The sequence below is a fragment of the Bombina bombina genome, chromosome 1, assembly GCF_027579735.1.
Source record: "Bombina bombina isolate aBomBom1 chromosome 1, aBomBom1.pri, whole genome shotgun sequence".
In the NCBI taxonomy this organism is placed as follows: Eukaryota; Metazoa; Chordata; class Amphibia; order Anura; family Bombinatoridae; genus Bombina; species Bombina bombina.
This window is the reverse complement of record NC_069499.1, coordinates 199,260,101-199,287,717: the sequence shown is the minus strand read 5'-3', so window position 1 is coordinate 199,287,717 and position 27,617 is coordinate 199,260,101. Positions and strand designations below refer to the sequence as shown.

The 27,617-nt window shown below is 39.0% G+C and overlaps 1 protein-coding gene across 2 annotated transcripts in view; it reads right to left on the bottom strand.

Annotated features, from left to right (window-relative positions):
- MAPKBP1 (mitogen-activated protein kinase binding protein 1) overlaps nucleotides 1–27,617 on the bottom strand; it is a 569,961-nt gene that overhangs the window by 121,153 nt on the left and 421,191 nt on the right. For both annotated transcript variants that reach the window (XM_053697823.1, XM_053697824.1), the window contains exons 10-15: nucleotides 10,966–11,155; nucleotides 9,172–9,318; nucleotides 7,018–7,202; nucleotides 6,829–6,920; nucleotides 3,618–3,743; nucleotides 1,185–1,255 (exon numbers count right to left, since the gene is read on the bottom strand). In XM_053697823.1, the coding sequence (XP_053553798.1) occupies nucleotides 1,185–1,255; nucleotides 3,618–3,743; nucleotides 6,829–6,920; nucleotides 7,018–7,202; nucleotides 9,172–9,318; nucleotides 10,966–11,155 (811 nt within the window). The remainder of the gene's footprint in view (nucleotides 1–1,184; nucleotides 1,256–3,617; nucleotides 3,744–6,828; nucleotides 6,921–7,017; nucleotides 7,203–9,171; nucleotides 9,319–10,965; nucleotides 11,156–27,617) is intronic.

Sequence of the window (27,617 nt, the reverse complement as noted above, 5' to 3'; positions counted from 1 at the left end):
TGTATCAATGCAATGTTTTGTGGACCTAGGACATACTTGAAAACGAGAGAAATCTCAATGTATCCTTCCTGGTAAAATATTTTCTAAATAAATAAATAAAAAAAAAATTGTACGCAAATTTATTAGAGATAGAAACTAGCACCTCCACATGTATGAAATCCCTTCCCTCATACTCCAGCTAATTGTGTTGCCAAACAATAAAAAGGAATACGAAATGGAAAGCAGATGACTTATCAGCTGACACATGCACAGTTGTGGGTAGGGAGCAATTGAAGATTTAGCACATGAATCCTTGCTGGAGTCATGACAAAATGTAACCCATAGAGCTTACAAGGGCATGATAAATGCATGTGCAGCGCTGGAACATCATAATATGCAAAACGTTTCTTCCACAAAGAGATGATGCAAGAACATTAGTCATAATGCTTTAAAACCATGTGCAGTGAGGAGAAGGCGATTGCTTCACAACTTTCTGTAAAACTCTTTCATTATCAATAAACTGTGGTTGAGAGGAAGTATAACCTCCTGAATAAACAGTCTTCAAGGAATTTACCACAAGAACAGTTTTAATGTAGTTGAAATTAAAGGGATATTAACAGTGCTCTTTTGGTAAAAACAAATCAAACAGCTGTTGGAGTTTATCTTGGCCTTTTTTAGTTTAAAGGGACAGTCTACTCCAGAATTTTTATTGTTTAAAAAGATAAATATCCCTTTATTACCCATTTCCCAATTTTGCATAACCAACATTGTTATATAAATACACCTTTTACCTCTGATTATTTTGTATCCAAGGCTCTGTAGACTGTCCCCTAATTTCAGTTCTTTTGACAGACTTGCATTTTAGCCAATCAGAGCAGACTCAAATAACTCCACGGGAGTGGGCACATTGTTATCTATATGGCACACTTGAACTAGCGCTGTCTGTCAACTGTCAAAATGCACTAAGATAAGATGTTGCCTTCAAGTGCTTAGAAATTAGCATATGAGCCTACCAAGGTTTAGCTTTTAACAAAGAATACCAAGAGAACAAAGCAAATTTGATGCTAAAAGTAAATTGGAAAGTTGTGCCCTATCTGAATCATGAGTTTAATGTTGACTAGACTATCCCTTTAATTTACTATACACCAGTTCTCCAAAATAAAGTATGAATCATGTGAGCAGTGGGCATGGAAAAATGAACTGACCTTCTCTGCAGTGCGGAAATAGATGCTCTTATCTGCACCACAGCTGATCATACGCGTTTTCCCATCATTTGCTGTGAAAAATAGACATTTATAAACAAAGTTAAGTCTTTTCTATAAGTATAATGGCGTGCACCATTTGATGACAATTTCAGAAATGATTGGAGCTTTACATTAAAAAAAGGCCCACCCAGTTATACAAAGCATATTTTACCCAACAATAATCTACTGTGCGCAATTTTGGCAGAAAAAGTTTTAGGCCTTAAATGTTCCACATGTTGTGTTTTATTAAATTACATGGTCATTTTGACCAAAACAAAGGCTATCTTTGTTGAAAGAATAATTATATAAGCCATCTTCTTAATGCTGTCTATACAGATTGTAGTCTCTCTCTATGGCAAGTGTCTGAGAGAAAATACATTTTGGTGTGAAATTTTGTTCTAAAATGGATGATCAAAGGTTTATTTGAAGACTTGAAGTGTCAACATAACTTGAGTGAACCTTCAGGGAATCAGCATGTAAAGCATTTCAGTAACTTTATACTTCTGCAGTAGATTTGACTTATTTCACTTGTTCAAAGTTAAAAACTGAAATATGAAATGCTCCCATAAATTATACTCTCATTTAGATGGAGCACAACTATGTGCTGGTAGTCACAAGCTGATACCTTGGGGTGTATCAGCTGACCCTATTTCCGGCAGATAACCGGAACACTGAAATAGGCTCTCCCGTGCACTCTGCCTAACACTTGGATTTAGTTAAAAAAGGGGTTTATTAAAACTCACATTAAAAAACAGAGCATCAAGTGTAAAGGGGCATAGACATATAGCCCCTAAATGCAACGCGTTTCTCGGCTTAACAATCGCCGTTTCATCAGGCATAATGCGAGTTTTAATAAACCTTTTTTTTTTTTTTTTTAACTAAAGCCAAGTGTTAGCACTTTACTATCCTTGATCCTGCCCCCCGAGGCGGAGTACACAGGAGATCCTATTTCAATGTTCCAGTTATCTGTCGGGAATAGGATGAGCTGATACACCGCAAGGTATCAGGTTGTGACTACCAGCACATAGGTGTGCTCCATCTAAATGTGAGTACCCATTTGGGAATTGGTGATATGATGTTGGATTACATTTTGGATCTACACATGAGGCGCCCCTCTGTTTTGTATCCATTTTAGAACTCGATCTGGAGTGATCTGCGATGAGGAGATCAGCCGTACATCTTATATTGGGATTACACATGTTGATGAACTAAGCTCAGTACCATTTGTCCTTCTGTGGGAAATATTTGAATTGATTTCTTATTTTACCTTATCCCATTTCAGTTCATTTTAATGTTTATTTACCATTATTAATGTTTGTTTTTTAGCAAATGTTCTAATTTTTGATTGTATGTGTGTATATTTATTCACATTTACTGGTTTGGTGCTCATATTGTCTGTAGAGTGTGCCCCCTTTTGGTTGTGCATTCCCATAAATGAAAAAACAGTTTAGAACTGGTTAAATTATCCTTGACCTTTAGAAGTACTGTATATTCTACAAAACATCTTTCAAGTTTTCAATTTTATTTCCAGACCGTTAAATGGACATAAAAAATAAAAAAAACTTGTGATTAAAGCTTTTTTCCCCAACACCAGCCCGTGTAAAAAGTCTACGTTGAGCGGTGTTTGCGTGCAAATGGGGAAAAAAATTAAACACACCACTTTTAATCTGACCCTTAGTGAATTAGACTATTTGCATTAGAAAATCCTTTAAGGGTTTTTATATAAATATTGTGTATACCTCCTCTTACATGTATAAGCAAATCACATATGCAGTGTTACAAAATATAATGTATGCTCCTGAAACCTTTGCTAGAAAACAAAATCAGAACCCACTAAAGCAACAACTTTTCAAACTGAAACACTGAAGGTGACAGCAAGTTATCAAATGTTTTAGTTGTGCAAAAAACAAAATGAACGTGATGCCAAAATGTAAGCCCTAGTTTTGTTTAATTTCAAGACAGGCAAAGCAGCTTAACACTGGTATACTCGCTGTCTTTTTTCTTGAAATAAAGCAACCATCAGCCTTAGATTACATAGTATCATTTTAAGTGAAATCTTTATAGGTAATTTTAAGCCTGTAAGAATGTTTTATTTCTTCCAATCAATCACTATTTAAGTGCTGAGCACTCATAAGGTGTAACGGCTGCTCTGGTGGACCTGGACAGTCTTTACACATTGCAGATATAAAACAAATAACTATCAATGATGCAAAATAAGGAGAAATGAACAGTTAGAGAATGGAAAAAAAGGGGAAGGGGAGACTGAAAACTAAAGCAAAAAGGAGAAGGACATGCAGGAAGTAAGAGTAAGGGAAAGTCCGGAATTTAGGGACAAATAAGTCAAATTATGTTCTACGAAGCAGGAAAGCTGCAGAGAACAGCTACAATAATTACCAGCAAACTTTACAGCAGTGATGGAGGACGAATGGTCATCAAATGTCTGCTGAAGGCTGTAATCTTTAGAAGCATCCAGCACATGGATGAGCCGGTCACGACTTGCAGAAGCCAAGAGATTCAAACCTAAAAAGAAAAATAGGATTAAACTTCAATGTGTAAAACAGCCAAACTTAAAAAGGGTTGTTACCATCAAGTGTGAGGAGAATTTTGTTAGAATGAAAATTCTTACAGCAGTCTATACTATGGGTGTCAATCTTCAACCCTTAAAGGGACATTAAACACAAGAGATATTATAAACTTATAAATTGTATATATATATAAATAAAAATCTGCAATATACTTTTTTGTCCCCTTTCCCTGCAATTCAATTCTGAAATAGTGAGTTTTTCAGTTCTTGTTAGAAATAGAAGTGAAGAACACAGTTATAAATAGATCACTAGAGTGTGCAGCCTATGGCTGTTTAGAATATAACTGTCTCCAATTGGCCACAGCAGAGAATGTAACCTAAGTTACAACATGGCAGCTGACTGTTTTATAGACATTAACACGTTACACTTATTTTGTCAATATTTAAACAGCTAATGAAACTTAAAACATGCATCTACATGTTAATCTCAGACTAATCTTTTCTTTGAATGCATCATTCTAACCAGCATTTATTTAGTGTTTAATGTCCTTTAAGGGCTGCAAGCATTTCCAGGGGTCATTTGCCTTAGATCATGAAGTTTTCCCAACTAAAGTCAACAAAGCTCATGTACATATCGCAACTAAAGATGTCGTTTTGAAAACTATCTTCTACAATAAAAGGAAAATTATAGCTTGATTTAATTTATTTTAAAAAAATGGTTCCTTTTTTTTTTTTTTTTTTTTTTTTTTTAGACATTTCCAGAATCTCCCTACTTAAAGCGACAGTATACTATAAAATTGTTTTTTTACTTAATGTGTTTCCAATTACATTTTTTACCAGCTGCAGCGTATAAAATGTATGAGATTTGCTTTTTTAAGGCTTATTTGTGTATATGAATTAGCTGATTTTGTGTTTTAAAGGGACACTCAGGTTATATTACATTTTCACGATTCAGATACAGCATGTATGTAACATCCATTAAAAAAAATGTGCAGTGTCTTATATTTACACATTTTTTGAGTCAACAGCTCCTACTGAGCATGTGCAAGAACTCAGACTATACGTATATGCATTTGTGATTGGCTGATTGCTATCACATGGTACAGGGGGAGTGGAAATATACATAACTTTGAAATGTGTTAGAAAAGAATCTACTACTCATTTGAAATTCAGAGTAAATGCTATTGTATTGTCTTGTTATCTTGCATTTGTTGATTATGCAAATATGCTGTGTTTACTGGTCCTTTAAAGCCACAACCTTATAAAATGGGTTGAGCTTGTAGGTATATTTAGTTCTCATTACTTTATCACATTGTGTACATATACATGCTTCTTTATCTAACCATAAACAAATCACTAATAATTGCAGAGAACAACGTAAAATTAATTTATTACCTTATCTCTTCTATAACCCACTGGGAGTGTATTTTCTTCTACTGGCCTTGTTAACACAGCTTGGCCTTGAGTCAAAAACGTTCAGGATGGGTGGGGATACCACAGGCTAATTAAACTATTTCAAATGCCAATATAAGGGTAATGGAAATACTTGCAAACCATTTAATACACTCCAGCAGGTAAAATGGATCATTGGGAACAAATTAAAGGGGAGAACATTTTTTTTTAGTAATCTGTCCCTTTAAGCATAATTGAGGCAGCCTGGATAAAAAAAATATGACCACGTCTTAAGCTTAGATATTACAAAATCCTAACCTTTGTGACATCTTAGAAAACAAAGTTGCACATTTTTTTGTATCCACCGCTACATTTATGGATGATGAGATTTATACTTCCATAAAATGAATCTTTACGTTAGAAGTAATAATTTAAAAGGCTTGACAAGTGAATATATAATGCTGTGCCACTTAAACTAGACCACTGGTTTTCAAACCTATCCCCTCAGGCCTCCCCAACAGGCCAGGTTTTCAGAATTACCTTGGATAAGAGCAGGTAAAATAACCAGGTTTACTAATCAGCTGATTATTTCACCTGTGCTCCAGTTCCGATATCTTCAAATTGTGGCCTGTTAGGGAGGCCTGAGGTCAGGTTTGAAAACCAGTGAACTAGAAAGAAGCTTTCAAAAGTCTGAGACATCAAACCTTTCAACCTATTATATAAAATAATCAGCATTTCTTAAAAAAACAAATAAAAAAAACCAAAATACCCTAACCCCCCCCCCCCAAAAAAAAAAACAAAACAAAACACAGCAGAATATTTTAAGATTTTTGTTTTTCCTTTAAAGAACAATCTTTAATTTTGGTGAGGGGCTGATCTTTAAAGGGACAGTAAAGTCCAAAATAAACTTTCATGATTCAAATAGGGCATGTCATTTTAAACAACTTTCCAATATTCTTTTATCACTAATTTTCTTTTGTTCTCTTGATATTCTTAGTTGAAAGCTAAACCTAGGAGGTTCATATGCTAATTTCTTAGATCTTGAAGGTCGCCTCTAATCTGAAAACCCACTAGAAGGCATTAGTTCATGTGTTTCATATAGATAACATTGAGCTCATGCACGTGAATTTACCTAGGAGTAAGCACTGATTGGCTAAAATGCATGTCTGTCAAAACAACTGAAATAAGGGGGCAGTCTGCAGCGGCTTAGATACAAGGTAATTACAGAGGTAAAACATGTATTATAACTGTGTTGGTTATGCAAAACTGGGGAATGGTTAATAAAGGGATTATCTATCTTTTTAAACAACAAAAATTCTGCTGTTGACTGTCCCTTTAAGTAAGAAGAGGTCTTATGTGTTAGTAGTGAAGTGCGTTGGTGTTGTGGGATAATGAGGTGTTGAAATTGTAGGGGGTCTATTGGGTATTGGAGGACATATCCATGCAGGCATCATGTAGAGAGACTCTCTTAGGTATCAAGGATAGTGTAGACACGAGAGGTAGAATGTAGGGTAAATTGCAGTGGGGGCCAGGTCATGAATAATCTTAATAGAAATGGTGTTGACTACTAACTGGGGCTGCAATGGGGGAGTGTATGTGCAGTGGCATTAGGTCAGGGTTAGACTTACTGGATAGTAATCTAAGGGTACCAGTGCTTATAGCAGCCGATACTAGATTTTGCTAGTTTACCTGTCTCCGGTTTTGAGTATTCCAGACACAGGATCTCAGAGTCATGGGCCTCGACTTTCAAAAGTTCAGCCAAGCTCTTTAACTCATGCACCCTGTCAATAGTAGTGTAGAGACAATACAAATTAATGGTTTAGCATGGCATTATCTGCACTACTTCACATCAGATATACACAAACTTTTTGTCCTCACCTGAGTGTTCCCGTTCTATCTCCTGATGCCAGGTGTTGTCCATTGGGGCTTATACACACAGAACGAATACCGACCTTGGTGTCTAGTATCTGTGGATCTACTTTATCATTCACTCCAGCAGGGTTGTAATCTGCATCAACCAAGGCTTGTGTGTTGCTATCTACCAGTATAATCTTCATCAGGTCCTGATGATACAAGATATAATCAGTCATTATGAGGCTACAATTATACTTTACTAATAATAATCCTCTATACCATACACTTTATTTTAACTCTGGGTAGGGGGACAAAAGCATATATTCTCATGAAAGAATGGCTGTAATTGGCTTTCAAAGATCCTGCAATGGCACCTTAAAAGGGACATTAAGTCAAAACTAAACTTTCTTGATTCAGATACAGTGTACCATTACTGCGTTTTTCTTTGCTTGCCTCTTTCTCTTGGTATATGTTGTTGACTCATGAGCATACTGAAGTAGGCTCAGGAGCATGCATTTATCATCCACCTTCACTCATTTATTTGCTGAAATATTAACTCAATAATAAAGAAAAGATGAAGTATATTTGGTGACGCTATACAAATGAATGATAATAGTAATAATAATAATACAAAGGAATTCATACACAAAGAGCAACAATGATCAGAACCTCAGTGTTTAATTATACAGCATGCAATTTAGTCTGGTAATATATTAGAACACTTATTAAAGGTTCCATGCCTTTAATCAGACTGGTGTATGTGCGGAGCTCATTAAAAAGGAGTGCACAGTTAGTGATTAATCATGTTTGGGTAAAAATGCTCTGCCAGTGATTATGTCAGACTGCACTGGGATTATTTGTGTATGCGAGATGTATTGGAGTTGCATGCATCATACAACATGTTATACCTTTAACTGTAGAGCTAATAGTCTACATCTACTGTATATTACAACTACAAGGCAACTCCAGGCCTGCCAAATTTGAAAAATAGTTCATGGTAAGCCTTCATTTATTTATGTGGTGCAGAAAGAAATCTACCATAGTATACAAACTGGTTCATTCATCGTTTCATTTCTATTTGAGTCTTGATGGAAGATTATTATTACTAAACCTATATTTCTAACAAATTGCTTTACATGACAGATGATCCAAGGACATGAATCTAATTATTTATTATTAAATAACTTGGGTAACAATGTTTTGTTCCAATCCTTATATTATGGCTAGTACTTCAAAAACTAAATAATATACTTTAAAGTCTCTCTGTGAAAATGGAAGTAGTGTATTTTGTTTGAGATGTCCAGTCTTAAAAATAAAATGGACTTATATGTTATGGTGACCAGATTTTCAAACTGAAAAACCAAGACACCTAACTTGAAGTGTGAAAAGTAAAAATAAATCACTCACTCTCCCCTGTCTGACAGGGTAACTTCCTTGCCAGAGTCAACGTATAAATTAAATCACACACAAAGTCGACAGTCTGAAAAGAAAAATGCTACCTAACTGCTCATCTCTGTTGCGCAAAAGCATGAAAGCATCAGACACGTTGTGACATCCGTTTGTTTGCCCACCCTATGAGATGTACCAAGACAAGAGCGCAGCTCCACTGGTTAGCCCCACTCTCCATAGGGTTGCCACCTCGGCCATGTTTTCCTGGACCCTTAAGAGTTACACATGCTGCAGGGAGGAACATGAATAGTGCTGTCCAGAGTCACTTTTCGTGTGCTGTCCAGGGGCACAATCATGTATATTCCCTTCTGTGCACCGTGCAAATGTATAACAGATAACTATCCAGGAAAACATGGCTGAGGTGCCAAACCTATGGAAAGTATGGGGCTAACCAGTAGCAATTGGCAATATGCTGCACCACCCTCCAAAACGTAGAGTATGTGTGAGGGCAGGAATAATTACTAATGAGATTATCTGACTTTAAAACAATGATAAAATAAATCTAACTTTGGTATTTATGTGATCATTATTATTATTATTTTATAAAATCAGAAGTTTTTTTTTATAATTTGTTACAATTTTACACTATCTGAATCATGAAAACTTATTTGTGACTTTCATGTCCCTTTAAGACTAGAAGAAGGGAAAAGAGGTGCATATTCTGCCACTGTGAATATTAATTTGCACAAAAAGATAATTCCAAGACTAAAATCCCCCCATAAGACTCACACTGCTCAGGATGTTGCGGTGCAAGGCTGTACCATGGATGTTGGAGGTCTCCATGTTCCAGAGACGAATTGTATTATCGGAGGAGCATGTGATGAAGGAGTTGGGCGGCAGGCAGGCCTGATCGCTTTCTTTAACCTCTGGGTACACCTAGGTAGTGCAGTGTAGGATTAAAGAAATTAGTCATAGACAATCAATAACTCTCTTCATGCATCAGCACCTCTACCAAGAGACAATTAACAGATTTTCTTTTTAGCACAAGAAGGCTCATCAGAAAAAATATTCCAGACCATTATATTTGTTCTCAATAAAGTGTTGCTGTACTTATTAATAGCAGCTATTGGCCTAATATGTAAATTTAACACATTTGTATTTAAAGGGGCATAAAGCTACAATACGACAATCCTGTAATGCATTACAGTATCCTTGCCTGCACTTATGTGTTTAACTCCTGCAAATACAAATAGAAGATTATTCAAAATGTGTTTTGCTGTGATAAGTTAACACAACTCTAATAGACTGCAATAGACCACAATAAAGTGAGAACACACAATGACCCTAAGACAGGTCAGACATTCACTTCTGAGCATTGCCGATACTGCTGGTAATCCTATCCCGGGCTTATTTGGCAGCATCCACAAACTTTCCTGGGTCGCTTACCCAATGTGGCGCACTAAGTGTAAACTCTTCCCTGCAACGGTTCTGGAGATATGGAGGTAGCAAGGTGTACTATACAGTGACTAATGGGGAAACAACTATATGAGCAATGAAAGGCACATGTGTTCTTACACTTGTTAAACTTCCCCACCACTCCCTAAGCTTATTGAACATCACATTCCTACCTTAAACTATGGGGGGGGGGGGGGGTGAATACATGTATTTGTGATACTAAAATAACAGGACTAACACAGTTATCCTCCTTTAAATGGAAATTAAACTCAGATTCAATCCCCATAAACTATTTAAATTGACTTGTTCTAACCGCTGTATAAAATGTGTGAGAAATTGCATTCTCAGGTTTATTTGTGTATATGACTTTGCGGGTTTTGTGCTTTTAAACCACAACTTATTAAATGGGTTGAGCTTGCAGGTAATATATCATGTTATCACTTGCTGTACACACACATGCTTCTTGATCTTATATCGGTTTGTAAACCAAAGAGCAATCCTACAAAATAACAATGGAAAATTAACATGTTATTACTTAACTATCCAGCACCCTCTGGGAGAGTAATTTCTTCTGCTGGCTGTATTTACATAGCTTGTCAATATCTTAGACTTCAGTATAGAAACTTTCAGTATAGGTGGGGATACCACAGGCTAAATCAGATTTTTCAAATGCCAAAATAAGGGTAAAGGAGCTATTTGTAAACAATTTAATAAGCAGTTAAAATGGATCATTGGGAACAATTTAAAGGGGAGACATTTTGGGGTAAAATGTCCCTTGAAGCTTATAATACATGAGGTGTCAAACTCCATTATTTACCTGGGCAAGGTTTAAAAAAAAAGAGAAACTTTTGTTACAAACTCCTTTAAATGTTATCACGGTACGATTACCATGTGTACTAGAGGTCATTTAGTACGTTAGAGCTTCAGAACAGTTTTGTAACTGTAAAACATAAATTGTTCTGTTACACTATCCTGATACTGTACTGATCTTGTAATCCAGTTTCCTTTAGTGAATTGTTATAAATGGTGCTCATGAAATCTCTTCCTAAACAAACTGAACAGAGGAAGCAACATCAGTTCTATAAGATGTTTTGGGGGTTAAACATACTCTAATTCCTTATATTATACCTCAACACTCCACACACATGATGAATGGTACAACGCTGAGTACACCTTTCCCACTTTCTTCAAGTCCTTGATGTCCCATACATACAGACTGTGATCATTGTACACACATGAAAGCCACTGGTTGGCAGAGTCAAAGGTCATGCCAATGGTGTCTGGGTACTTGGCATCGGCTGCACTGGAGAAGAGACGGCTGAATGGAAGCAAAAAAAAAAAAACAAGAGGATTTGATTTAAACTGGATAACATTCATATTATACATTTTAATAGGACTCTTAGATGCAATAAAGTTAAAATCAAAACTTTATGGTCCATTTAGCAGTTTTTCATTGAAAGTTTTATAAATGATCTATTATTAGTACTAACCGCACAAACGTAAACAAAGAAAATAAATAAATGGTAGATATACTTATTTCTTGAATATTTAAGAAACAAATATAATAAATCTGTATACTATTCTCCGCCTTTAGTATAACGTTTTAGTTTCTATAAATAAATGGACACCGCTATTTTGAATGCAACATTTCCTCATCTAATCTCTTCTGAAGAGTACAAAAAGGATATAGGAGTCACTAAAAAGTGTGCAAACAATAGATGTGTGGATATCAAAGTCAAAATGTAATGTTCATGATTCAAATAGCTTTCCAATCTACTCCTATTGTCATATTTGCTTTGTTGTTTTGATTTCCTTTGGTGAAGAGTAAACCTAGGTAGGCTGATAGGAACTTGGGAGCATGCACATTCCAGTCTGGGCTTTAGTCTGCATACAACAAAGCTGTTGTAAAGTAAAAAAAATTGCTTTACAGATGTTATCAGTTAAAGCCCACGAGGGACAGAAAGGTAGTCAGCAGGATTATAGCCTGGGGAAGTCAGCAGGGTGCAATGTCAATGTCAGAGTTAGAAATGTGTCTATTTTCAGAGTTCAAATTACTTGAAAAGGGGGGCAAAATAAATAAACAAAATATATTGAAAAGTTGTTTCCTTATGCATAGCTAAACATTTTATATAAAAATGTCAAGATGTTTACTGACCGTTTAAATTACAGGAAAAGGGAATATAATGAATTACTAGTTTAATGTCCCTTTAAAGTACATATACAATGCTCTTTGTATAGAGAGATCACCAGTTTCATATTTATACAGCTGTCCTATATATAAAAAAAAGAGCTCATGTGTGTAAGCAGAAAAGAAGCATTTTTGCACTATGTTTATATTAGTCCTATAGTAAGAGTGTGACGGCACTATACACACACACGATGTACAAAGGGGCACCGGCATTCAAGAGTCAGCTCTGATGTAAATAAAGTCACTACTGACATGATGCACGCCACTACTTACCCTCTGAACAAGCACAGTGTCTAAATAAAGGTGCAGGGATAAAAGGGTCATATATCACTGTCAGATTTTAAATAGAATCATTTTTGCCAATACAAAGGACATGAAATGCAAAAAGAAAATTCTCTGACATGTTAAACCATTTTATTATTGTGCTATTGCTTGCGCATAACTTGTTTAACCCCTGTAAAGGGATTAAACATTGTTACAGTCGGCAGCAAAGTGGTTAATTGTAAAAATGGTTCTATTCTACATCAAATGCATTCATGCACGGTTATGTCCCTTTACACTTAAAGGGCAAACAGTGTCAAATTCACACACTACAACGGCAACAAATCTGTACTCTGATAGACAGAAGTTAGCCGTTATGTGTACAGAAAAATCTACTGCTGTTCTATAAACATTTATGAAGGGTTAAACACGTGCACTTTTAAGCAAAACACTGGATGCGGTCATTACACTAAGCCGAAAAAAAAACCCTCTGCAAAATTGTAAACAGCAGCAGTCACTTCAGTCCATCTGACTGGATGGTATTTAGTTTCATACTTGTTAATCTCTCTGCTTCGAAACCCTTCTATTACATTTAAACTCCTCTTCATTTTAAAGGGACTTCATAATAATTTCTTTGTTGCGTCTAAAAACAAGGCATACTTCTATTTTATTTATTTAAATTTGAAAACATGCTTGAGCTAAAAAAAAAAAAATTAAAAGAGATCTTAAACAGTCTGTTTAATTGTTGTAATAATAATAATAATAAAAAATAAAAAAAGCACTAAGCTATAAGTATTCATTATTTTAAATAGATTTTACCTGGCATTTCTTTTCTTAAACTTCCATTTTTGCACTGTCTATTATTTCCTGTCACAGCCCTACAGGGATGTCTGATCTAGCTTGATGCCATAACATTTCTAGAGTAACATGAGCTGGCTTACTATTCAGTGCTTGCTGTTTTATGTTTGTTTTTACACAATCTGTTTATTTTTATGTGTACTTTGTTTGAGCATATTTGTGTTTTTTACTAAAAAGAGCACTGTTTCAATATCATTTTGAAGTCAAAAGTGAGCCACACAGAGCCACACATGTTCATTTAAAAAAAATTATATATATATATACACACACACACAAAGTATGTCAGAAAACAGCTTAAAGGGAGATGAAACCCATTTTTTTCCTTTTACGATTCAGGATGAGCTAATGTTTTTAAACAACTTTACAATTTACTTTTATCTATTTCGATTTTTTGAGTTTCATGTCCCTTCAAATTTTTTGAGCCCCTTAAACAATTTGATTACCAGAAACAGATAAGACACATTGCCTAGGTAGCAGCCAAAAGGTTAATCTACTACTTGCATGTAAATAGAATCTTGGTTCAGTCTGAGGAAGTAGATATTCCATACTGATGTTGTTGCATCACATTCTATGAAAGTTATTGACACAGTTATAGGATATTAGGAATATAAAACATGCTAAGCATGTACTTCGAAGGATAAAACACAGAAGCTATTGATAAGTGGAGCACGCAGCTGTGGGACTGCAGTCAGGAGGAAAGAAACCGACATGCAGGGTCCTGGATCAAAAGAATGTTTGCCCTGACAAAGTTACAACAGGAACTGTAAGCTCACATTCCATCCATCCAATGGTTCACTTAGGTCACTCCTGAGAAAGTAGCAGACTTATTTATAGTCTATGCAAGGATGCTGGAGAACCAAAAGGATTAGGATACTGTGAGGCGTTTCCATTTATAGGTGGTTCTTTGTCTATTTAAAAAGGGACATTAGTAATACCTCCTCTATGACGTTTAAAACAAAAAAATTTAAATGCATAATTTTTTAAAAGGCTATTTTTGGCTGAAAAATATAATACTTTTTGCTTTTATATTTGTTGAAATGTCATTGTCTGCCAAAAGAGTACTGTTCGCTGTCTTCATCAGCCAGTGAGATAATATCTTATGGATGACTTGTGCACAATCCTGTTTGCTTCCAAATCAAAATAAGCGGTTTACATTTTATGCAAATAAAATACATACATAGTGCGCTTTACAACAAATAATTTATAATACTGATTCACTCTGGGAGGTTGAAAGGGTCAACTGCTTCACTGTAGCTGTTCCGTGACTCAGAACAATTAGCTGAACTGAATTTTAGTGAGGGTACATCTATTTCCCCTCAGTTCAACACAGTTACTTTGTAGACCAAGTAATATACTAATCTTTAGGGAGAGATTGCATTGGCAGGAAAATAAATATCAAGTAGCAGAGCTCATGTGCTTTTTTACTTTTTCTTTGTAGTTAAGAGAGCCTGCCTTACTGTGTTCAAATGTTTGTAAATTCTAGCATAAATAAAATAATGTGGGCATGAAAAACATTGTCAGCCGCCTGCTCACTGCGAACACAAGAGGACAGGTTCCCTAGCTGGGAACATTGTCCACCTGTCAAATGATAAATGTGGTCCATCCTCTATGCATACCAGTATTACAGTCTCCTCTGTCAACAAAATTAAAATCGGAATAAAAAACCCAACAAGTGTATAACATAGAAACACTTCAGTGTGTAATAAAAGGAACTATGCCATAGGGCTTGATGATCTAAAGCTAAAGCCACTTTTCACCCTGAAAACAGGATGTCTCACTAAGGGGCATTTTCGTACGTTATGTGCACAATAATATTTGGATATTAAAAATATTACAAAATTAATAATTGAATCATTTCACACAAAAATATGCAGAAAAAAACATAATTTATGCTTACCTGATAAATTTATTTCTCTTGTAGTGTATCCAGTCCACGGATCATCCATTACTTGTGGGATATTCTCCTTCCCAACAGGAAGTTGCAAGAGGATCACCCACAGCAGAGCTGCTATATAGCTCCTCCCCTAACTGCCATATCCAGTCATTCGACCGAAACAAGCCGAGAAAGGAGAAACCATAGGGTGCAGTGGTGACTGAAGTTTAATTAAAATTTAGACCTGCCTTAAAAGGACAGGGCGGGCCGTGGACTGGATACACTACAAGAGAAATAAATTTATCAGGTAAGCATAAATTATGTTCTCTCTTGTTAAGTGTATCCAGTCCACGGATCATCCATTACTTGTGGGATACCAATACCAAAGCTAAAGTACACGGATGATGGGAGGGACAAGGCAGGAACTTAAACGGAAGGAACCACTGCCTGAAGAACCTTTCTCCCAAAAACAGCCTCCGAAGAAGCAAAAGTATCAAATTTGTAAAATTTTGAAAAGGTATGAAGCGAAGACCCAATCGCAGCCTTGCAAATCTGTTCAACAGAGGCCTCATTTTTAAAGGCCCAGGTGGAAGCCACAGCTCTAGTAGAATGAGCTGTAATTCTTTCAGGGGGCTGCTGTCCAGCAGTCTCATATGCTAAACGGATTATACTCCGAAGCCAAAAAGAAAGAGGTTGCCGAGGCCTTTTGACCTCTCCTCTGTCCAGAGTAAATAACAAACAGGTGAGATGTTTGGCGAAAATCTTTAGTAGCCTGCAAGTAAAACTTCAATGCACGGACTACATCTAGATTATGCAAAAGACGTTCCTTCTTTGAAGAAGGATTAGGGCATAATGATGGAACAACAATCTCTTGATTGATATTCTTGTTAGAAACCACCTTAGGTAAAAACCCAGGTTTTGTATGCAGAACTACTTTATCTGAATGAAAGATCAGATAAGGAGAATCACAATGTAAGGCAGATAACTCCGAGACTCTTCGAGCCGAGGAAATAACCATCAGAAAAAGAACTTTCCATGATAGAAGTTTGATATCAATAGAATGAAGGGGTTCAAACGGAACCCCTTGAAGAACTTTAAGAACCAAGTTTAAGCTCCATGGGGGAGCAACAGGTTTAAACACAGGCTTAATTCTAACTAAAGCCTGACAAAATGCCTGAACGTCTGGAACTTCTGCCAGACGCTTGTGTAAAAGAATAGACAGAGCAGAAATCTGTCCCTTTAAAGAACCAGCTGATAGTCCTTTGTCCAAACCCTCTTGGAGGAAGGACAATATCCTAGGAATCCTAACCCTACTCCATGAGTAATTCTTGGATTCACACCAATGAAGATATTTACGCCAAATCTTGTGGTAAATTTTCCTGGTGACAGGCTTTCGTGCCTGTATTAAGGTATCAATTACTGACTCGGAGAAGCCACGCTTTGATAGGATCAAGCGTTCAATCTCCATGCAGTCAGTCTCAGAGAAAGTAGATTCGGATGATTGAAAGGACCTTGTATTAGAAGGTCTTGTCTCAGAGGCAGAGTCCATGGTGGAAAGGATGACATGTCCACTAGGTCTGCATACCAGGTCCTGCGTGGCCACGCAGGCGCTATCAATATCACCGATGCTCTCTCCTGTTTGATTTTGGCAATCAGACGAGGGAGCAGAGGAAACGGTGGAAACACATAGGCCAGGTTGAAGAACCAAGGCGCTGCTAGATCATCTATCAGTGCCGCTTCTGGGTCCCTGGACCTGGATCCGTAACAAGGAAGCTTGGCGTTCTGGCGAGACGCCATGAGATCCAGTTCTGGTTTGCCCCAACGGAGAACCAATTGAGCAAACACCTCCGGATGGAGTTCCCACTCCCCCGGATGAAAAGTCTGACGACTTAGAAAATCCGCCTCCCAGTTCTCTACCCCTGGGATATGGATCGCTGATAGGTGGCAAGAGTGAGTCTCTGCCCAGCGAATTATCTTGGAGACTTCTGACATCGCTAGGGAACTCCTGGTCCCCCCTTGATGGATGATGTAAGCCACAGTCGTGATGTTGTGCGACTGAAATCTGATGAACCTCAGTGTTGCTAACTGAGGCCAAGCTAGAAGAGCATTGAATATTGCTCTTAACTCCAGAATATTTATTGGGAGGAGTTTCTCCTCCTGAGTCCATGAACCCCGAGCCTTCAGGGAGTTCCAGACTGCACCCCAACCTAGAAGGCTGGCGTCTGTTGTTACAATGGTCCAATCTGGCCTGCGAAAGGTCATACCTTTGGACAGATGGACCCGAGATAACCACCAGAGAAGAGAATCTCTGGTTTCCTGATCCAGATTTAGTAGAGGGGACATTTAATCTGTGTAATCCCCATTCCACTGACTGAGCATGCATAATTGCAGTGGTCTGAGATGCAGGCACGCAAATGGCACTATGTCCATTGCCGTTACCATTAAGCCGATTACTTCCATGCACTGAGCCACTGTGGGGCGCGGAGTGAAGGACACGGCAGGCATTTAGAAGTTTTGATAACTTGGACTCCGTCAGGTAAATTTTCATTTCTATAGAATCTATCAGAGTCCCTAGGAAGGAAACCCTTGTGAGAGGAGATAGAGAACTCTTTTCTTCGTTCACTTTCCACCCATGCAACCTCAGAAATGCCAGAACTATCTCTGTATGAGACTTGGCAATTTGAAAGCTTGACGCCTGTATCAGGATGTCGTCTAGGTAAGGAGCCACCGCTATGCCTCGCGGTCTTAGAACCGCCAGAAGTGAGCCCAGAACCTTTGTAAAAATTCTTGGGGCTGTAGCCAACCCGAATGGAAGAGCTACAAACTGGTAATGCCTGTCTAGAAAGGCAAACCTCAGGAACCGATGATGATTCTTGTGGATCGGAATGTGAAGGTAGGCATCCTTTAAGTCCACTGTGGTCATGTACTGACCCTCTTGGATCATGGGTAAAATGGTTCGAATAGTTTCCATCTTGAATGATGGAACTCTGAGGAATTTGTTTAGGTTCTTTAGATCCAAAATTGGTCTGAAGGTTCCCTCTTTTTTGGGAACCACAAACAGATTTGAATAAAACCCCTGTCCTTGTTCCGTCTGCGGAACTGGATGGATCACTCCCATTACAAGGAGGTCTTGCACGCAGCTTAGGAATGCCTCTTTCTTTATCTGGTTTGCAGATAATCTTGAAAGGTGAAATCTCCCTTGTGGGGGAGAAGCTTTGAAGTCCAGAAGATATCCCTGAGATATGATCTCCAACGCCCAGGGATCCTGAACATCTCTTGCCCACGCCTGGGCGAAGAGAGAGAGTCTGCCCCCTACTAGATCAGTTGTCGGATAGGGGGCCGCTCCTTCATGCTGTCTTGGAGGCAGCAGCAGGCTTTCTGGCCTGCTTGCCCTTGTTCCAGGACTAGGTAGGTTTCCAGGCCTGCTTAGATTGAGGAAAAGTTCCCTCTTGTTTTGAAGTAGAGGGAGCTGATCCTGCACCTGCCTTGAAATTTCGAAAGGCATGAAAATTAGACTGTTTGGCCTTTGGCCCTGTCCTGAGGAAGGGTATGACCCTTACCTCCAGTAATGTCAGCAATAATTTCTTTCAAACCAGGCCCGAATAAGGTCTGTCCCTTGAAAGGAATGTTAAGTAATTTAGCTGACCAGGATTTAAGCCATAGCGCCCTACGCGCCTGGATGGCGAATCTGGAATTCTTAGCCGTTACTTTAGTCAAATGAACAATGGCATCAGAAACAAATGAGTTAGCTAGCTTAAGTGTTCTAAGCTTGTCAATAATTTCAGTCAATGGAGCTGTATGGATGGCCTCTTCCAGGGCCTCAAACCAGAACGCCGCCGCAGCAGTGACAGGCACAATGCATGCAAGGGGCTGTAAAATAAAACCTTGTTGAATAAACATTTTCTTAAGGTAACCCTCTAATTTTTTATCCATTGGATCTGAAAAAGCACAACTGTCCTCAACCGGGATAGTGGTTCGCTTTGCTAAAGTAGAAACTGCTCCCTCCACCTTAGGGACTGTCTGCCATAAGTCCTGTGTAGTGGCATCTATTGGAAACATTTTTCTAAATATAGGAGGTGGGGAAAAGGGCACACCGGGTCTATCCCACTCCTTACTAATAATTTCTGTAAGCCTTTTAGGTATTGGAAAAACATCAGTACTCACCGGCACTGCATAGTATTTATCCAGCCTACACAATTTCTCTGGCACTGCAATTGTGTCACAGTCATTCAGAGCAGCTAATACCTCTCCAAGTAACACACGGAGGTTCTCAAGCTTAAATTTAAAATTAGAAATCTCTGAATCAGGTCTCCCCAATTCAGAGACGTCACCCACAGACTGAAGCTCTCCGTCCTCAGGTTCTGCATATTGTGACGCAGTATCAGACATGGCTCTTACAGCATCTACATGCTCTGTATCTCGTCTAAACCCAGAGCTATCGCGCTTGCCTCTCAATTCAGGCAATCTGGCTAATACCTGTGACAGGGTATTATTCATGATTGCAGCCATGTCCTGCAAAGTAATCGCTATGGGCATCCCTGATGTACTTGGCGCCATATTAGCGTGCGTCCCTCGAGCGGGAGGCGAAGGGTCCGACACGTGGGGAGAGTTAGTCGGCATAACTTCCCCCTCGACAGACCCCTCTGGTGACAATTCTTTTATAGATAAAGACTGATCTTTACTGTTTAAGGTGAAATCAATACATTTAGTACACATTCTCCTATGGGGCTCCACCATGGCTTTTAAACATAATGAACAAGTAGTTTCCTCTGTGTCAGACATGTTTGTACAGACTAGCAATGAGACTAGCAAGCTTGGAAAACACTTTAAACAAAGTTAACAAGCAATATAAAAAACGTTACTGTGCCTTTAAGAGAAACAAATTTTGGCAAAATTTGAAATAACAGTGAAAAAAGGCAGTTACACTAACGAAATTTTTACAGTGTATGTAAAAAGTTAGCAGAGCATTGCACCCACTTGCAAATGGATGATTAACCCCTTAATACAAAAAACAGATTAACAAAACGAAAAATATGTTTTTTAAACAGTCATAACAACTGCCACAGCTCCTACTTTTGAAGCCTTTTGAGCCCTTCAGAGATGTCCTATAGCATACAGGGGACTGCTGAGGGAAGCTGAGTGTCACAGTTTGTAATTTTAACTGCACCAACTGTAACTTTTATACTATAACAGTGGAAAGCCTCAGGAAACTTTCTAGGCAAAAATAAAGCCAGCCATGTGGAAAAAACTAGGCCCCAATAAGTTTTATCACCAAAGCATATATAAAAACGATTAACATGCCAGCAAACGTTTTATATTACACTTTTATAAGAGTATGTATCTCTGTTAATAAGCCTGATACCAGTCGCTATTAAATCACTGCATTTAGGCTTAACTTACATTAATCCGGTATCAGCAGCATTTTTCTAGCAAATTCCATCCCTAGAAATATGTTAACTGCACATACCTTATTGCAGGGAAACCTGCACGCCATTCCCCCTCTGAAGTTACCTCACTCCTCAGAATATGTGAGAACGGCAATGGATCTTAGTTACTTCTGCTAAGATCATAGAAATCACAGGCAGATTCTTCTTCTAATGCTGCCTTTGATAAAACTGTACACTCCGGTACCATTTAAAAATAACAAACTTTTGATTGAAGTTAAGAAACTAACTATAATACACCACTCTCCTCTTACTACGTCCATCTTTGTTGAGAGTTGCAAGAGAATGACTGGGTATGGCAGTTAGGGGAGGAGCTATATAGCAGCTCTGCTGTGGGTGATCCTCTTGCAACTTCCTGTTGGGAAGGAGAATATCCCACAAGTAATGGATGATCCGTGGACTGGATACACTTAACAAGAGAGACATAATTTATTCTTACCTGATAAATGTATTTATTTCTTGACACGGTGAGTCCATGAATCTTTATCAATTACTGTTGGGAATATCACTCCTGACCAGCAGGAGGAGGCAAAGAGGACCACAGCAAAAGCTGTTAAATACCACTCCCCCTACCCACAATCCCCAGTCATTCGACCAAAGGGAAAGGAAGTAATGTAAGGTACAGAGGTGCCTGAAGTTTATAGAAAAGCAAACTGTCTGAAAAACACTGTCAAGAAATAAATACATTTATCAGGTAAGAATAAATTATGTTTTCTTTCTAATGACACGGTGAGTCCACGGATCATCTTAATTACTGTTGGGAACCAATACCCAAGCTAGAGGACACCGATGATAAGGGAGAGACAAGACAGTTAACCTAAACAGAAGGAACCACTCCTTGAAGAACCTGTCTCCCAAAAGAAGCCTCTGCTGAAGCAAAAAGTATCAAATTTGTAAAATATAGAAAAAGTATGCAAAAACCAGAATTTATGCTTACCTGATAAATTACTTTCTCTTGTGGTGTATCCAGTCCACGGATTCATCCTTTACTTGTGGGATATTCTCCTTCCTAACAGGAAGTGGCAAAGAGAGCACATAGCAGAGCTGTCCATATAGCTCCCCCTCTAGCTCCACCCCCCAGTCATTTGACCGAAGGTTAGGAAGAAAAAGGAGAAACCATAGGGTGCAGTGGTGACTGTAGTTTAAACCAAAAATTACCTGACAAATAGCCAGGGCGGGCTGTGGACTGGATACACCACAAGAGAAAGTAATTTATCAGGTAAGCATAAATTCTGTTTTCTCTTGTAAGGTGTATCCAGTCCATGGATTCATCCTTTACTTGTGGGATACCAATACCAAAGCTTTAGGACACGGATGAAGGGAGGGAACAAGACAGGTACCTTAAACGGAAGGCACCACTGCTTGTAAAACCTTTCTCCCAAAAATAGCCTCCAAAGAAGCAAAAGTATCGAATTTGTAAAATTTGGAAAAAGTATGCAGTGAAGACCAAGTCGCTGCCTTACAAATCTGTTCAACAGAAGCCTCATTTTTAAAAGCCCATGTGGAAGCCACTGCTCTGGTAGAATGAGCAGTAATTGTTTCGGGAGGCTGCTGGCCAGCAGTCTCATAGGCCAAACGGATGATGCTTTTCAGCCAAAAGTAAAGAGAGGTAGCAGTCGCCTTCTGACCTCTCCTCTTACCAGAATAGATAAACAATGAAGTTGTTTGTCTGAAATCCTTAGTTGCTTGTAAATAGAACTTTAAAGCACGAACCACATCAAGATTGTGTAACAGACGTTCCTTCTTCGAAGAAGGATTAGGACACAGAGAAGGAACAACAATTTCCTGGTTAATATTCTTATTAGACACAACCTTAGGAAGAAAACCAGGTTTGGTACGCAAAACTACCTTATCTGCATGGAAAACCAAGTAAGGTTAATCACACTGTAAAGCAGATAACTCTGAAACTCTTCGAGCAGAAGAGATAGCTACCAAAAACAAAACTTTCCAAGATAAAAGCTTAATATCTATGGAATGTAAAGGTTCAAACGGAACCCCTTGTAGAACTGAAAGAACTAAATTCAGACTCCATGGCGGAGCCACAGGTCTATAAACAGGCTTGATTCTGACTAAAGCCTGACTAAACGCTTGAACGTCTGGTACTTCCGCCAGGCGTTTGTGTAAAAGAATAGATAAAGCAGATATCTGTCCTTTTAAGGAACTAGCTGACAATCCTTTCTCCAATCCATCTTGGAGAAAGGACAATATCCTGGGAATCCTAATCTTACTCAATGAGTAACCCTTGGATTTGCACCAACAAAGATATTTTCGCCAAATCTTATGGTAGATTTTCCTGGTGACAGGCTTTCTAGCCTGAATCAGGGTATCAATAACCGACTCAGAGTAACCACGCTTTGATAGAATTAGGCGTTCAATCTCCAAGCAGTCAGACGCAGAGAAATTAGATTTGGATGTTTGAAAGGACCTTGTAGTAGAAGGTCCTGCCTGATTGGCAGAGTCCATGGTGGAACGGATGGCATGTTCACTAGGTCTGCATACCAGGTCCTGCGTGGCCACGTAGGCGCTATTAGAATCACCGAAGCCCTCTCCTGCTTGATTCTGGCAACCAGACGAGGAAGGAGAGGAAACGGTGGAAAAAACATAGGCCAGATTGAAGGACCAAGGCGCTGCTAGAGCATCTATCAGCACCGCCTGGGGATCCCGGGACCTGGACCCATAAAGAGGAAGTTTGGTGTTCTGACGGGACGCCATCGGATCCAATTCTGGAGTGCCCCATAGCTGAGTCAGCTGGGCAAATACCTCCGGGTGGAGTTCCCACTCCCCCGGGTGAAAAGTCAGACGACTTAGAAAATCCGCTTCCTAGTTGTCTACTCCTGGGATGTTAATTGCTGAGAGATGGCAAGAGTGATCCTCCGCCCACCTGATTATTTTGGTTACTTCCATCATTGCTAGGGAACTCCTTGTTCCCCCTTGATGGTTGACGTAAGCTACAGTCGTGATGTTGTCTGACTGAAATCTGATTAATTTGGCCGCAGCTAGCTGAGGCCATGCCTGAAGCGCGTTGAATATCGCCCTCAGTTCCAGAATGTTTATCGGGAGAAGAGCTTCTTCCCGAGACCATAAGCCCTGAGCTTTCAGGGAGTCCCAGACTGCACGCCAGCCTAACAGACTGGCGTCGGTCGTTACAATGATCCACTCTGGTCTGCGGAAACACATTCCCTGAGACAGGTGATCCTGAGACAACCACCAGAGAAGAGAATCTCTGGTCCCCTGGTTCAACTGTATTTGAGGAGACAAATCTGCATAATCCCCATTCCACTGTTTGAGCATGCATAGTTGCAGTGGTCTGAGGTGTATCCGAGCAAAAGGGACTATGTCCATTGCCGCTACCATTAGTCCGATTGTCTCCATGCACTGAGCTACAGATGGCCGAGGAATGGAATGAAGAGCTCGGCAAGTGGATAAGAGTTTTAACTTTCTGACCTCCGTCAGGAATATTTTCATTTCTACCGAGTCTAATAGGGTTCCTAGGAATGAAACTTTTGTGAGGGGGAGAGAGAACTCTTTTTGATGTTCACCTTCCACCCGTGAGACTTCAGAAAGGCCAATACAATTTCCGTGTGAGACTTGGCTCTTTGGAAAGTCGATGCCTGAATTAAGATGTCGTCTAGATAAGGCGCCACTGCTATGCCCCGCGGTCTTAGCACCGCCAGGAGGGACCCTAGCACCTTTGTGAAAATTATGGGAGCAGTGGCCAACCCGAAAGGAAGAGCCGCAAACTGATAATGCTTGTCCAGAAAGGCGAACCCGAGAAACTGGTGATCTTTGTGGATAGGAATGTGCAGATACGCATCCTTTAGATCCACGGTAGTCATATATTGACCTTCCTGGATCATTGGCAAGATTGTCCGAATGGTCTCCATCTTGAATGATGGGACTCTGAGGAATTTGTTTAGAATTTTGAGATCCAGGATTGGTCTGAAAGTTCCTTCTTTTTTGGGAACCACAAACAGGTTTGAGTAAAATCCCAGCCCTTGTTCCACAATTGGGACTGGGTGGATCACTCCCATTGTATGTAGGTCTTCTACACAGCGTAAGAACGCCTCTTTCTTTGTCTGGTCTGGAGACAGACGAGAAATGTTGAACCTTCCCCTTGGAGGGGAGTCCTTGAATTCTAGAAGATATCCCTGGGATACAATCTCTAAGGCCCAAGGATCGTGTACGTCTCTTGCCCAGGCCTGAGCGAAGAGAGAGAGTCTGCCCCCTACTAGATCCGGTCCCGGATCGGGGGCTACCAATTCATGCTGTCTTAGAGGCAGCTGCAGGCTTCTTGGCCAGTTTACCCTTGTTCCAGCCCTGGTAAGGCTTCCAGGGTGCCCTGGGTTGTGAAGTGTTACCCTCTTGCTTTGCAGCAGGGGAGGATGAAGCGAGACCGCTCCTGAAATTCCGAAAGGAACGAAAATTATTTTGTTTGTTCTTTGTCTTAAAGGACTTGTCCTGAGGGAGAGCATGGCCTTTTCCCCCAGTAATTTCTGAGATAATCTCTTTCAATTCAGGCCCGAAAAGGGTCTTTCCTTTGAAAGGGATGTTCAATCATTTGGATTTTGACAGTACATCCCTCGCCCCCATTTCAGAGCGTTGTGAGTGTATATCGGATACGGCTACCAAAGCGTCAGAATGCTCAGAATCTGTTCTTAAAACAGAGCTATCACGCTTTGCAGGTAACACGGGAAGTTTAGATAAAAACACTGAGAGGGTATTATTCATAACTGCGGCCAAGTCTTGTAAGGTAAAAGAGTTAGACGATCTAGCAGTGCTAGGCGTCGCTTGAGCGGGCGTAACTGGTTGTGACACTTGGGGAGAGGTTAACGGGCTAACCTCATTACCTTCTGTCTGAGAATCATCTTGGGCCACATTTTTAAGTGCAACAATATGTTCTTTAAAGTGTATAGACATATCAGTACAAGTGAGACACATTATGAGAGGGGGTTCCACCATGGCTTCTAAACACATTGAACAAGGATTTTCATTGGTGTCAGACATGTTTAACAGACTAGTAGTAAGACAAACAGGCTTAGAAATCGCTTTAATCAAGTAAAAACACACTTTGCAAAAAAACGTTACTGTGCCTTTAAGAGATAAAAAAGGCACACAATTTTCCAAAACAGTGAAAAATGCAGCAAACTTTTCGAATTTTTCACAGTATGTACCTAAAGCATTAGTAAGATTGCACAACTAGCAATAAAAATGATTAACCCCTTACTGCCCAAACCGGATCGATAGTAAGCTAACAACCGGTTAAAACCACTTCAGCACCTTGCCACAGCTCTGCTGTGGCCCTACCTGCCCTTAGGAACCAGATTTGTGGGGAAAAAGCTTCTTATATGCTAAAATCATCATCCTCCCTGCAGAAATCTTCATCTCCTTTCTGCTAGAGAGTAAATAGTACACACCGGTACCCAGGGCCGCCACTAGAAATTTTGGGGCCCCTGACTCAACAATTGATCAGGGCCCCCCTCCCCCCCCCCTCCTTTGACATGTGCAATTTTTGGCCAAGTGACTAAAACGTATATGCACTTTATTCTTAATTGTCTATTTAAACTTGGAAATGTTGTAAAGGTAGTAACATACACACACACACAGACACACTCATACACTGAAACACACAAGCACACTCACACATAAGGATTCACATATAGACACTCTAGCAGACACGCAAAGAAACACACTCAGACACAGAAACCCAAACAGACACTTAGCACTTGTTTACATTGACCTGACAAGTAATGAGGTAAACTACAGTTTTGTAAAAAAAAGGAGATTTAGAAAACAAAATATGGAGTTCTGATTATCTTTTTGTAAAGGAAGATGCCAACTAAATGATGACAACAGCATGCAGTGGCTGAAAGGAAGGGCCCTGAACTGCCTAAACAATAATTTAAAGGTTAAATGGTGGAGTGGTTACTTCCGGAAAGGTCTTGTTAGTCTCAAAGTCTGTAGAAAGATGTGAATAATTAGTAGTAAGGTCAAAATGTCCTAAAAAGGAATAGACAATGGACACACACACACAAACACCCATAGAAAAAGCTCAAAGACATATGCACACACCCTCACAGACATCCACAGAAAATGCACAAAGACATACACACCCACCCTCACAGAGTGACCCACAGATAAAAAATACATACACATAGAGACACAAACCAAAGCACAAAGACATAAACAAATACACTCACAGAAACACTCACAGGAGGAAACATTTATGCACCTTGCATCCCCTAAATCAACAGTGTGTGACATGCATGATAAAAAAAATGCAGAAATTAAGAGATCACTTTTTAAAGAATCATATTTGTAAATGTGCAAACAAAAATAATTCTGTGAATTCAAAATTGTACATTAATGAGCTGGGTAGATGGCTAGATGAAGCAAAGTACCTTTAAAAGGTTGACATATGTTTGTTTGTTTTTTTCCCATTTTCCCCAACCAAGAGCACCACTTCAAATATAGTGTACAAATGTTCCCATCTGTCAGCTGTACTTATGGATTTTGAAAATTTACTCTATATGGTCTTGGTGGGACCATAAGCTGTGGTACTCATACCATTAGATCTGGTTAAATGCAGGATTTAGGCTTGTTGGTATGTATTTCAAAACTAAGTCAACTGTAGTGTAAACTGAACAATTTTAAGTTAACCTGTCTTATTTCAAACACTGAGCAATCTTAGTCTGAGAGTATAAAATTTTATGCACATGTAAAAATCTTAGATAAAATACCTCCTTGCATCTAGAAAGTCCTTGCATAAAGGGGCAGTAAACTGGAATGTAATATATATATATATATAATGCATATCTGCCAAAAGGGCATCTACCATTTGTGTATTGAGGAGGAAACATTTCTGCATGGTTTTAAATATAGAATTTCTACAGCATTGTCAAATAATCATAAATACAATGCTGCTAAAAAAATGTGTTTTTATGGACCCCTAGCCCCACCATACAACTACTACCACACTGAAGTTACAATCCAAAATTGCACAAAGAAATAAAAAACATTTGCTAAGTAAGTTCTACCTCCTCTTCAAATGAAAGTGATCTGCCTTCTGACTCAGGCACACACTGTACAAAGTGCCAAGTCTGTCTCACACTGAGCATAGTGGTTTAGTGCACACTAAGAAATCCTCTCAAATGCTAAT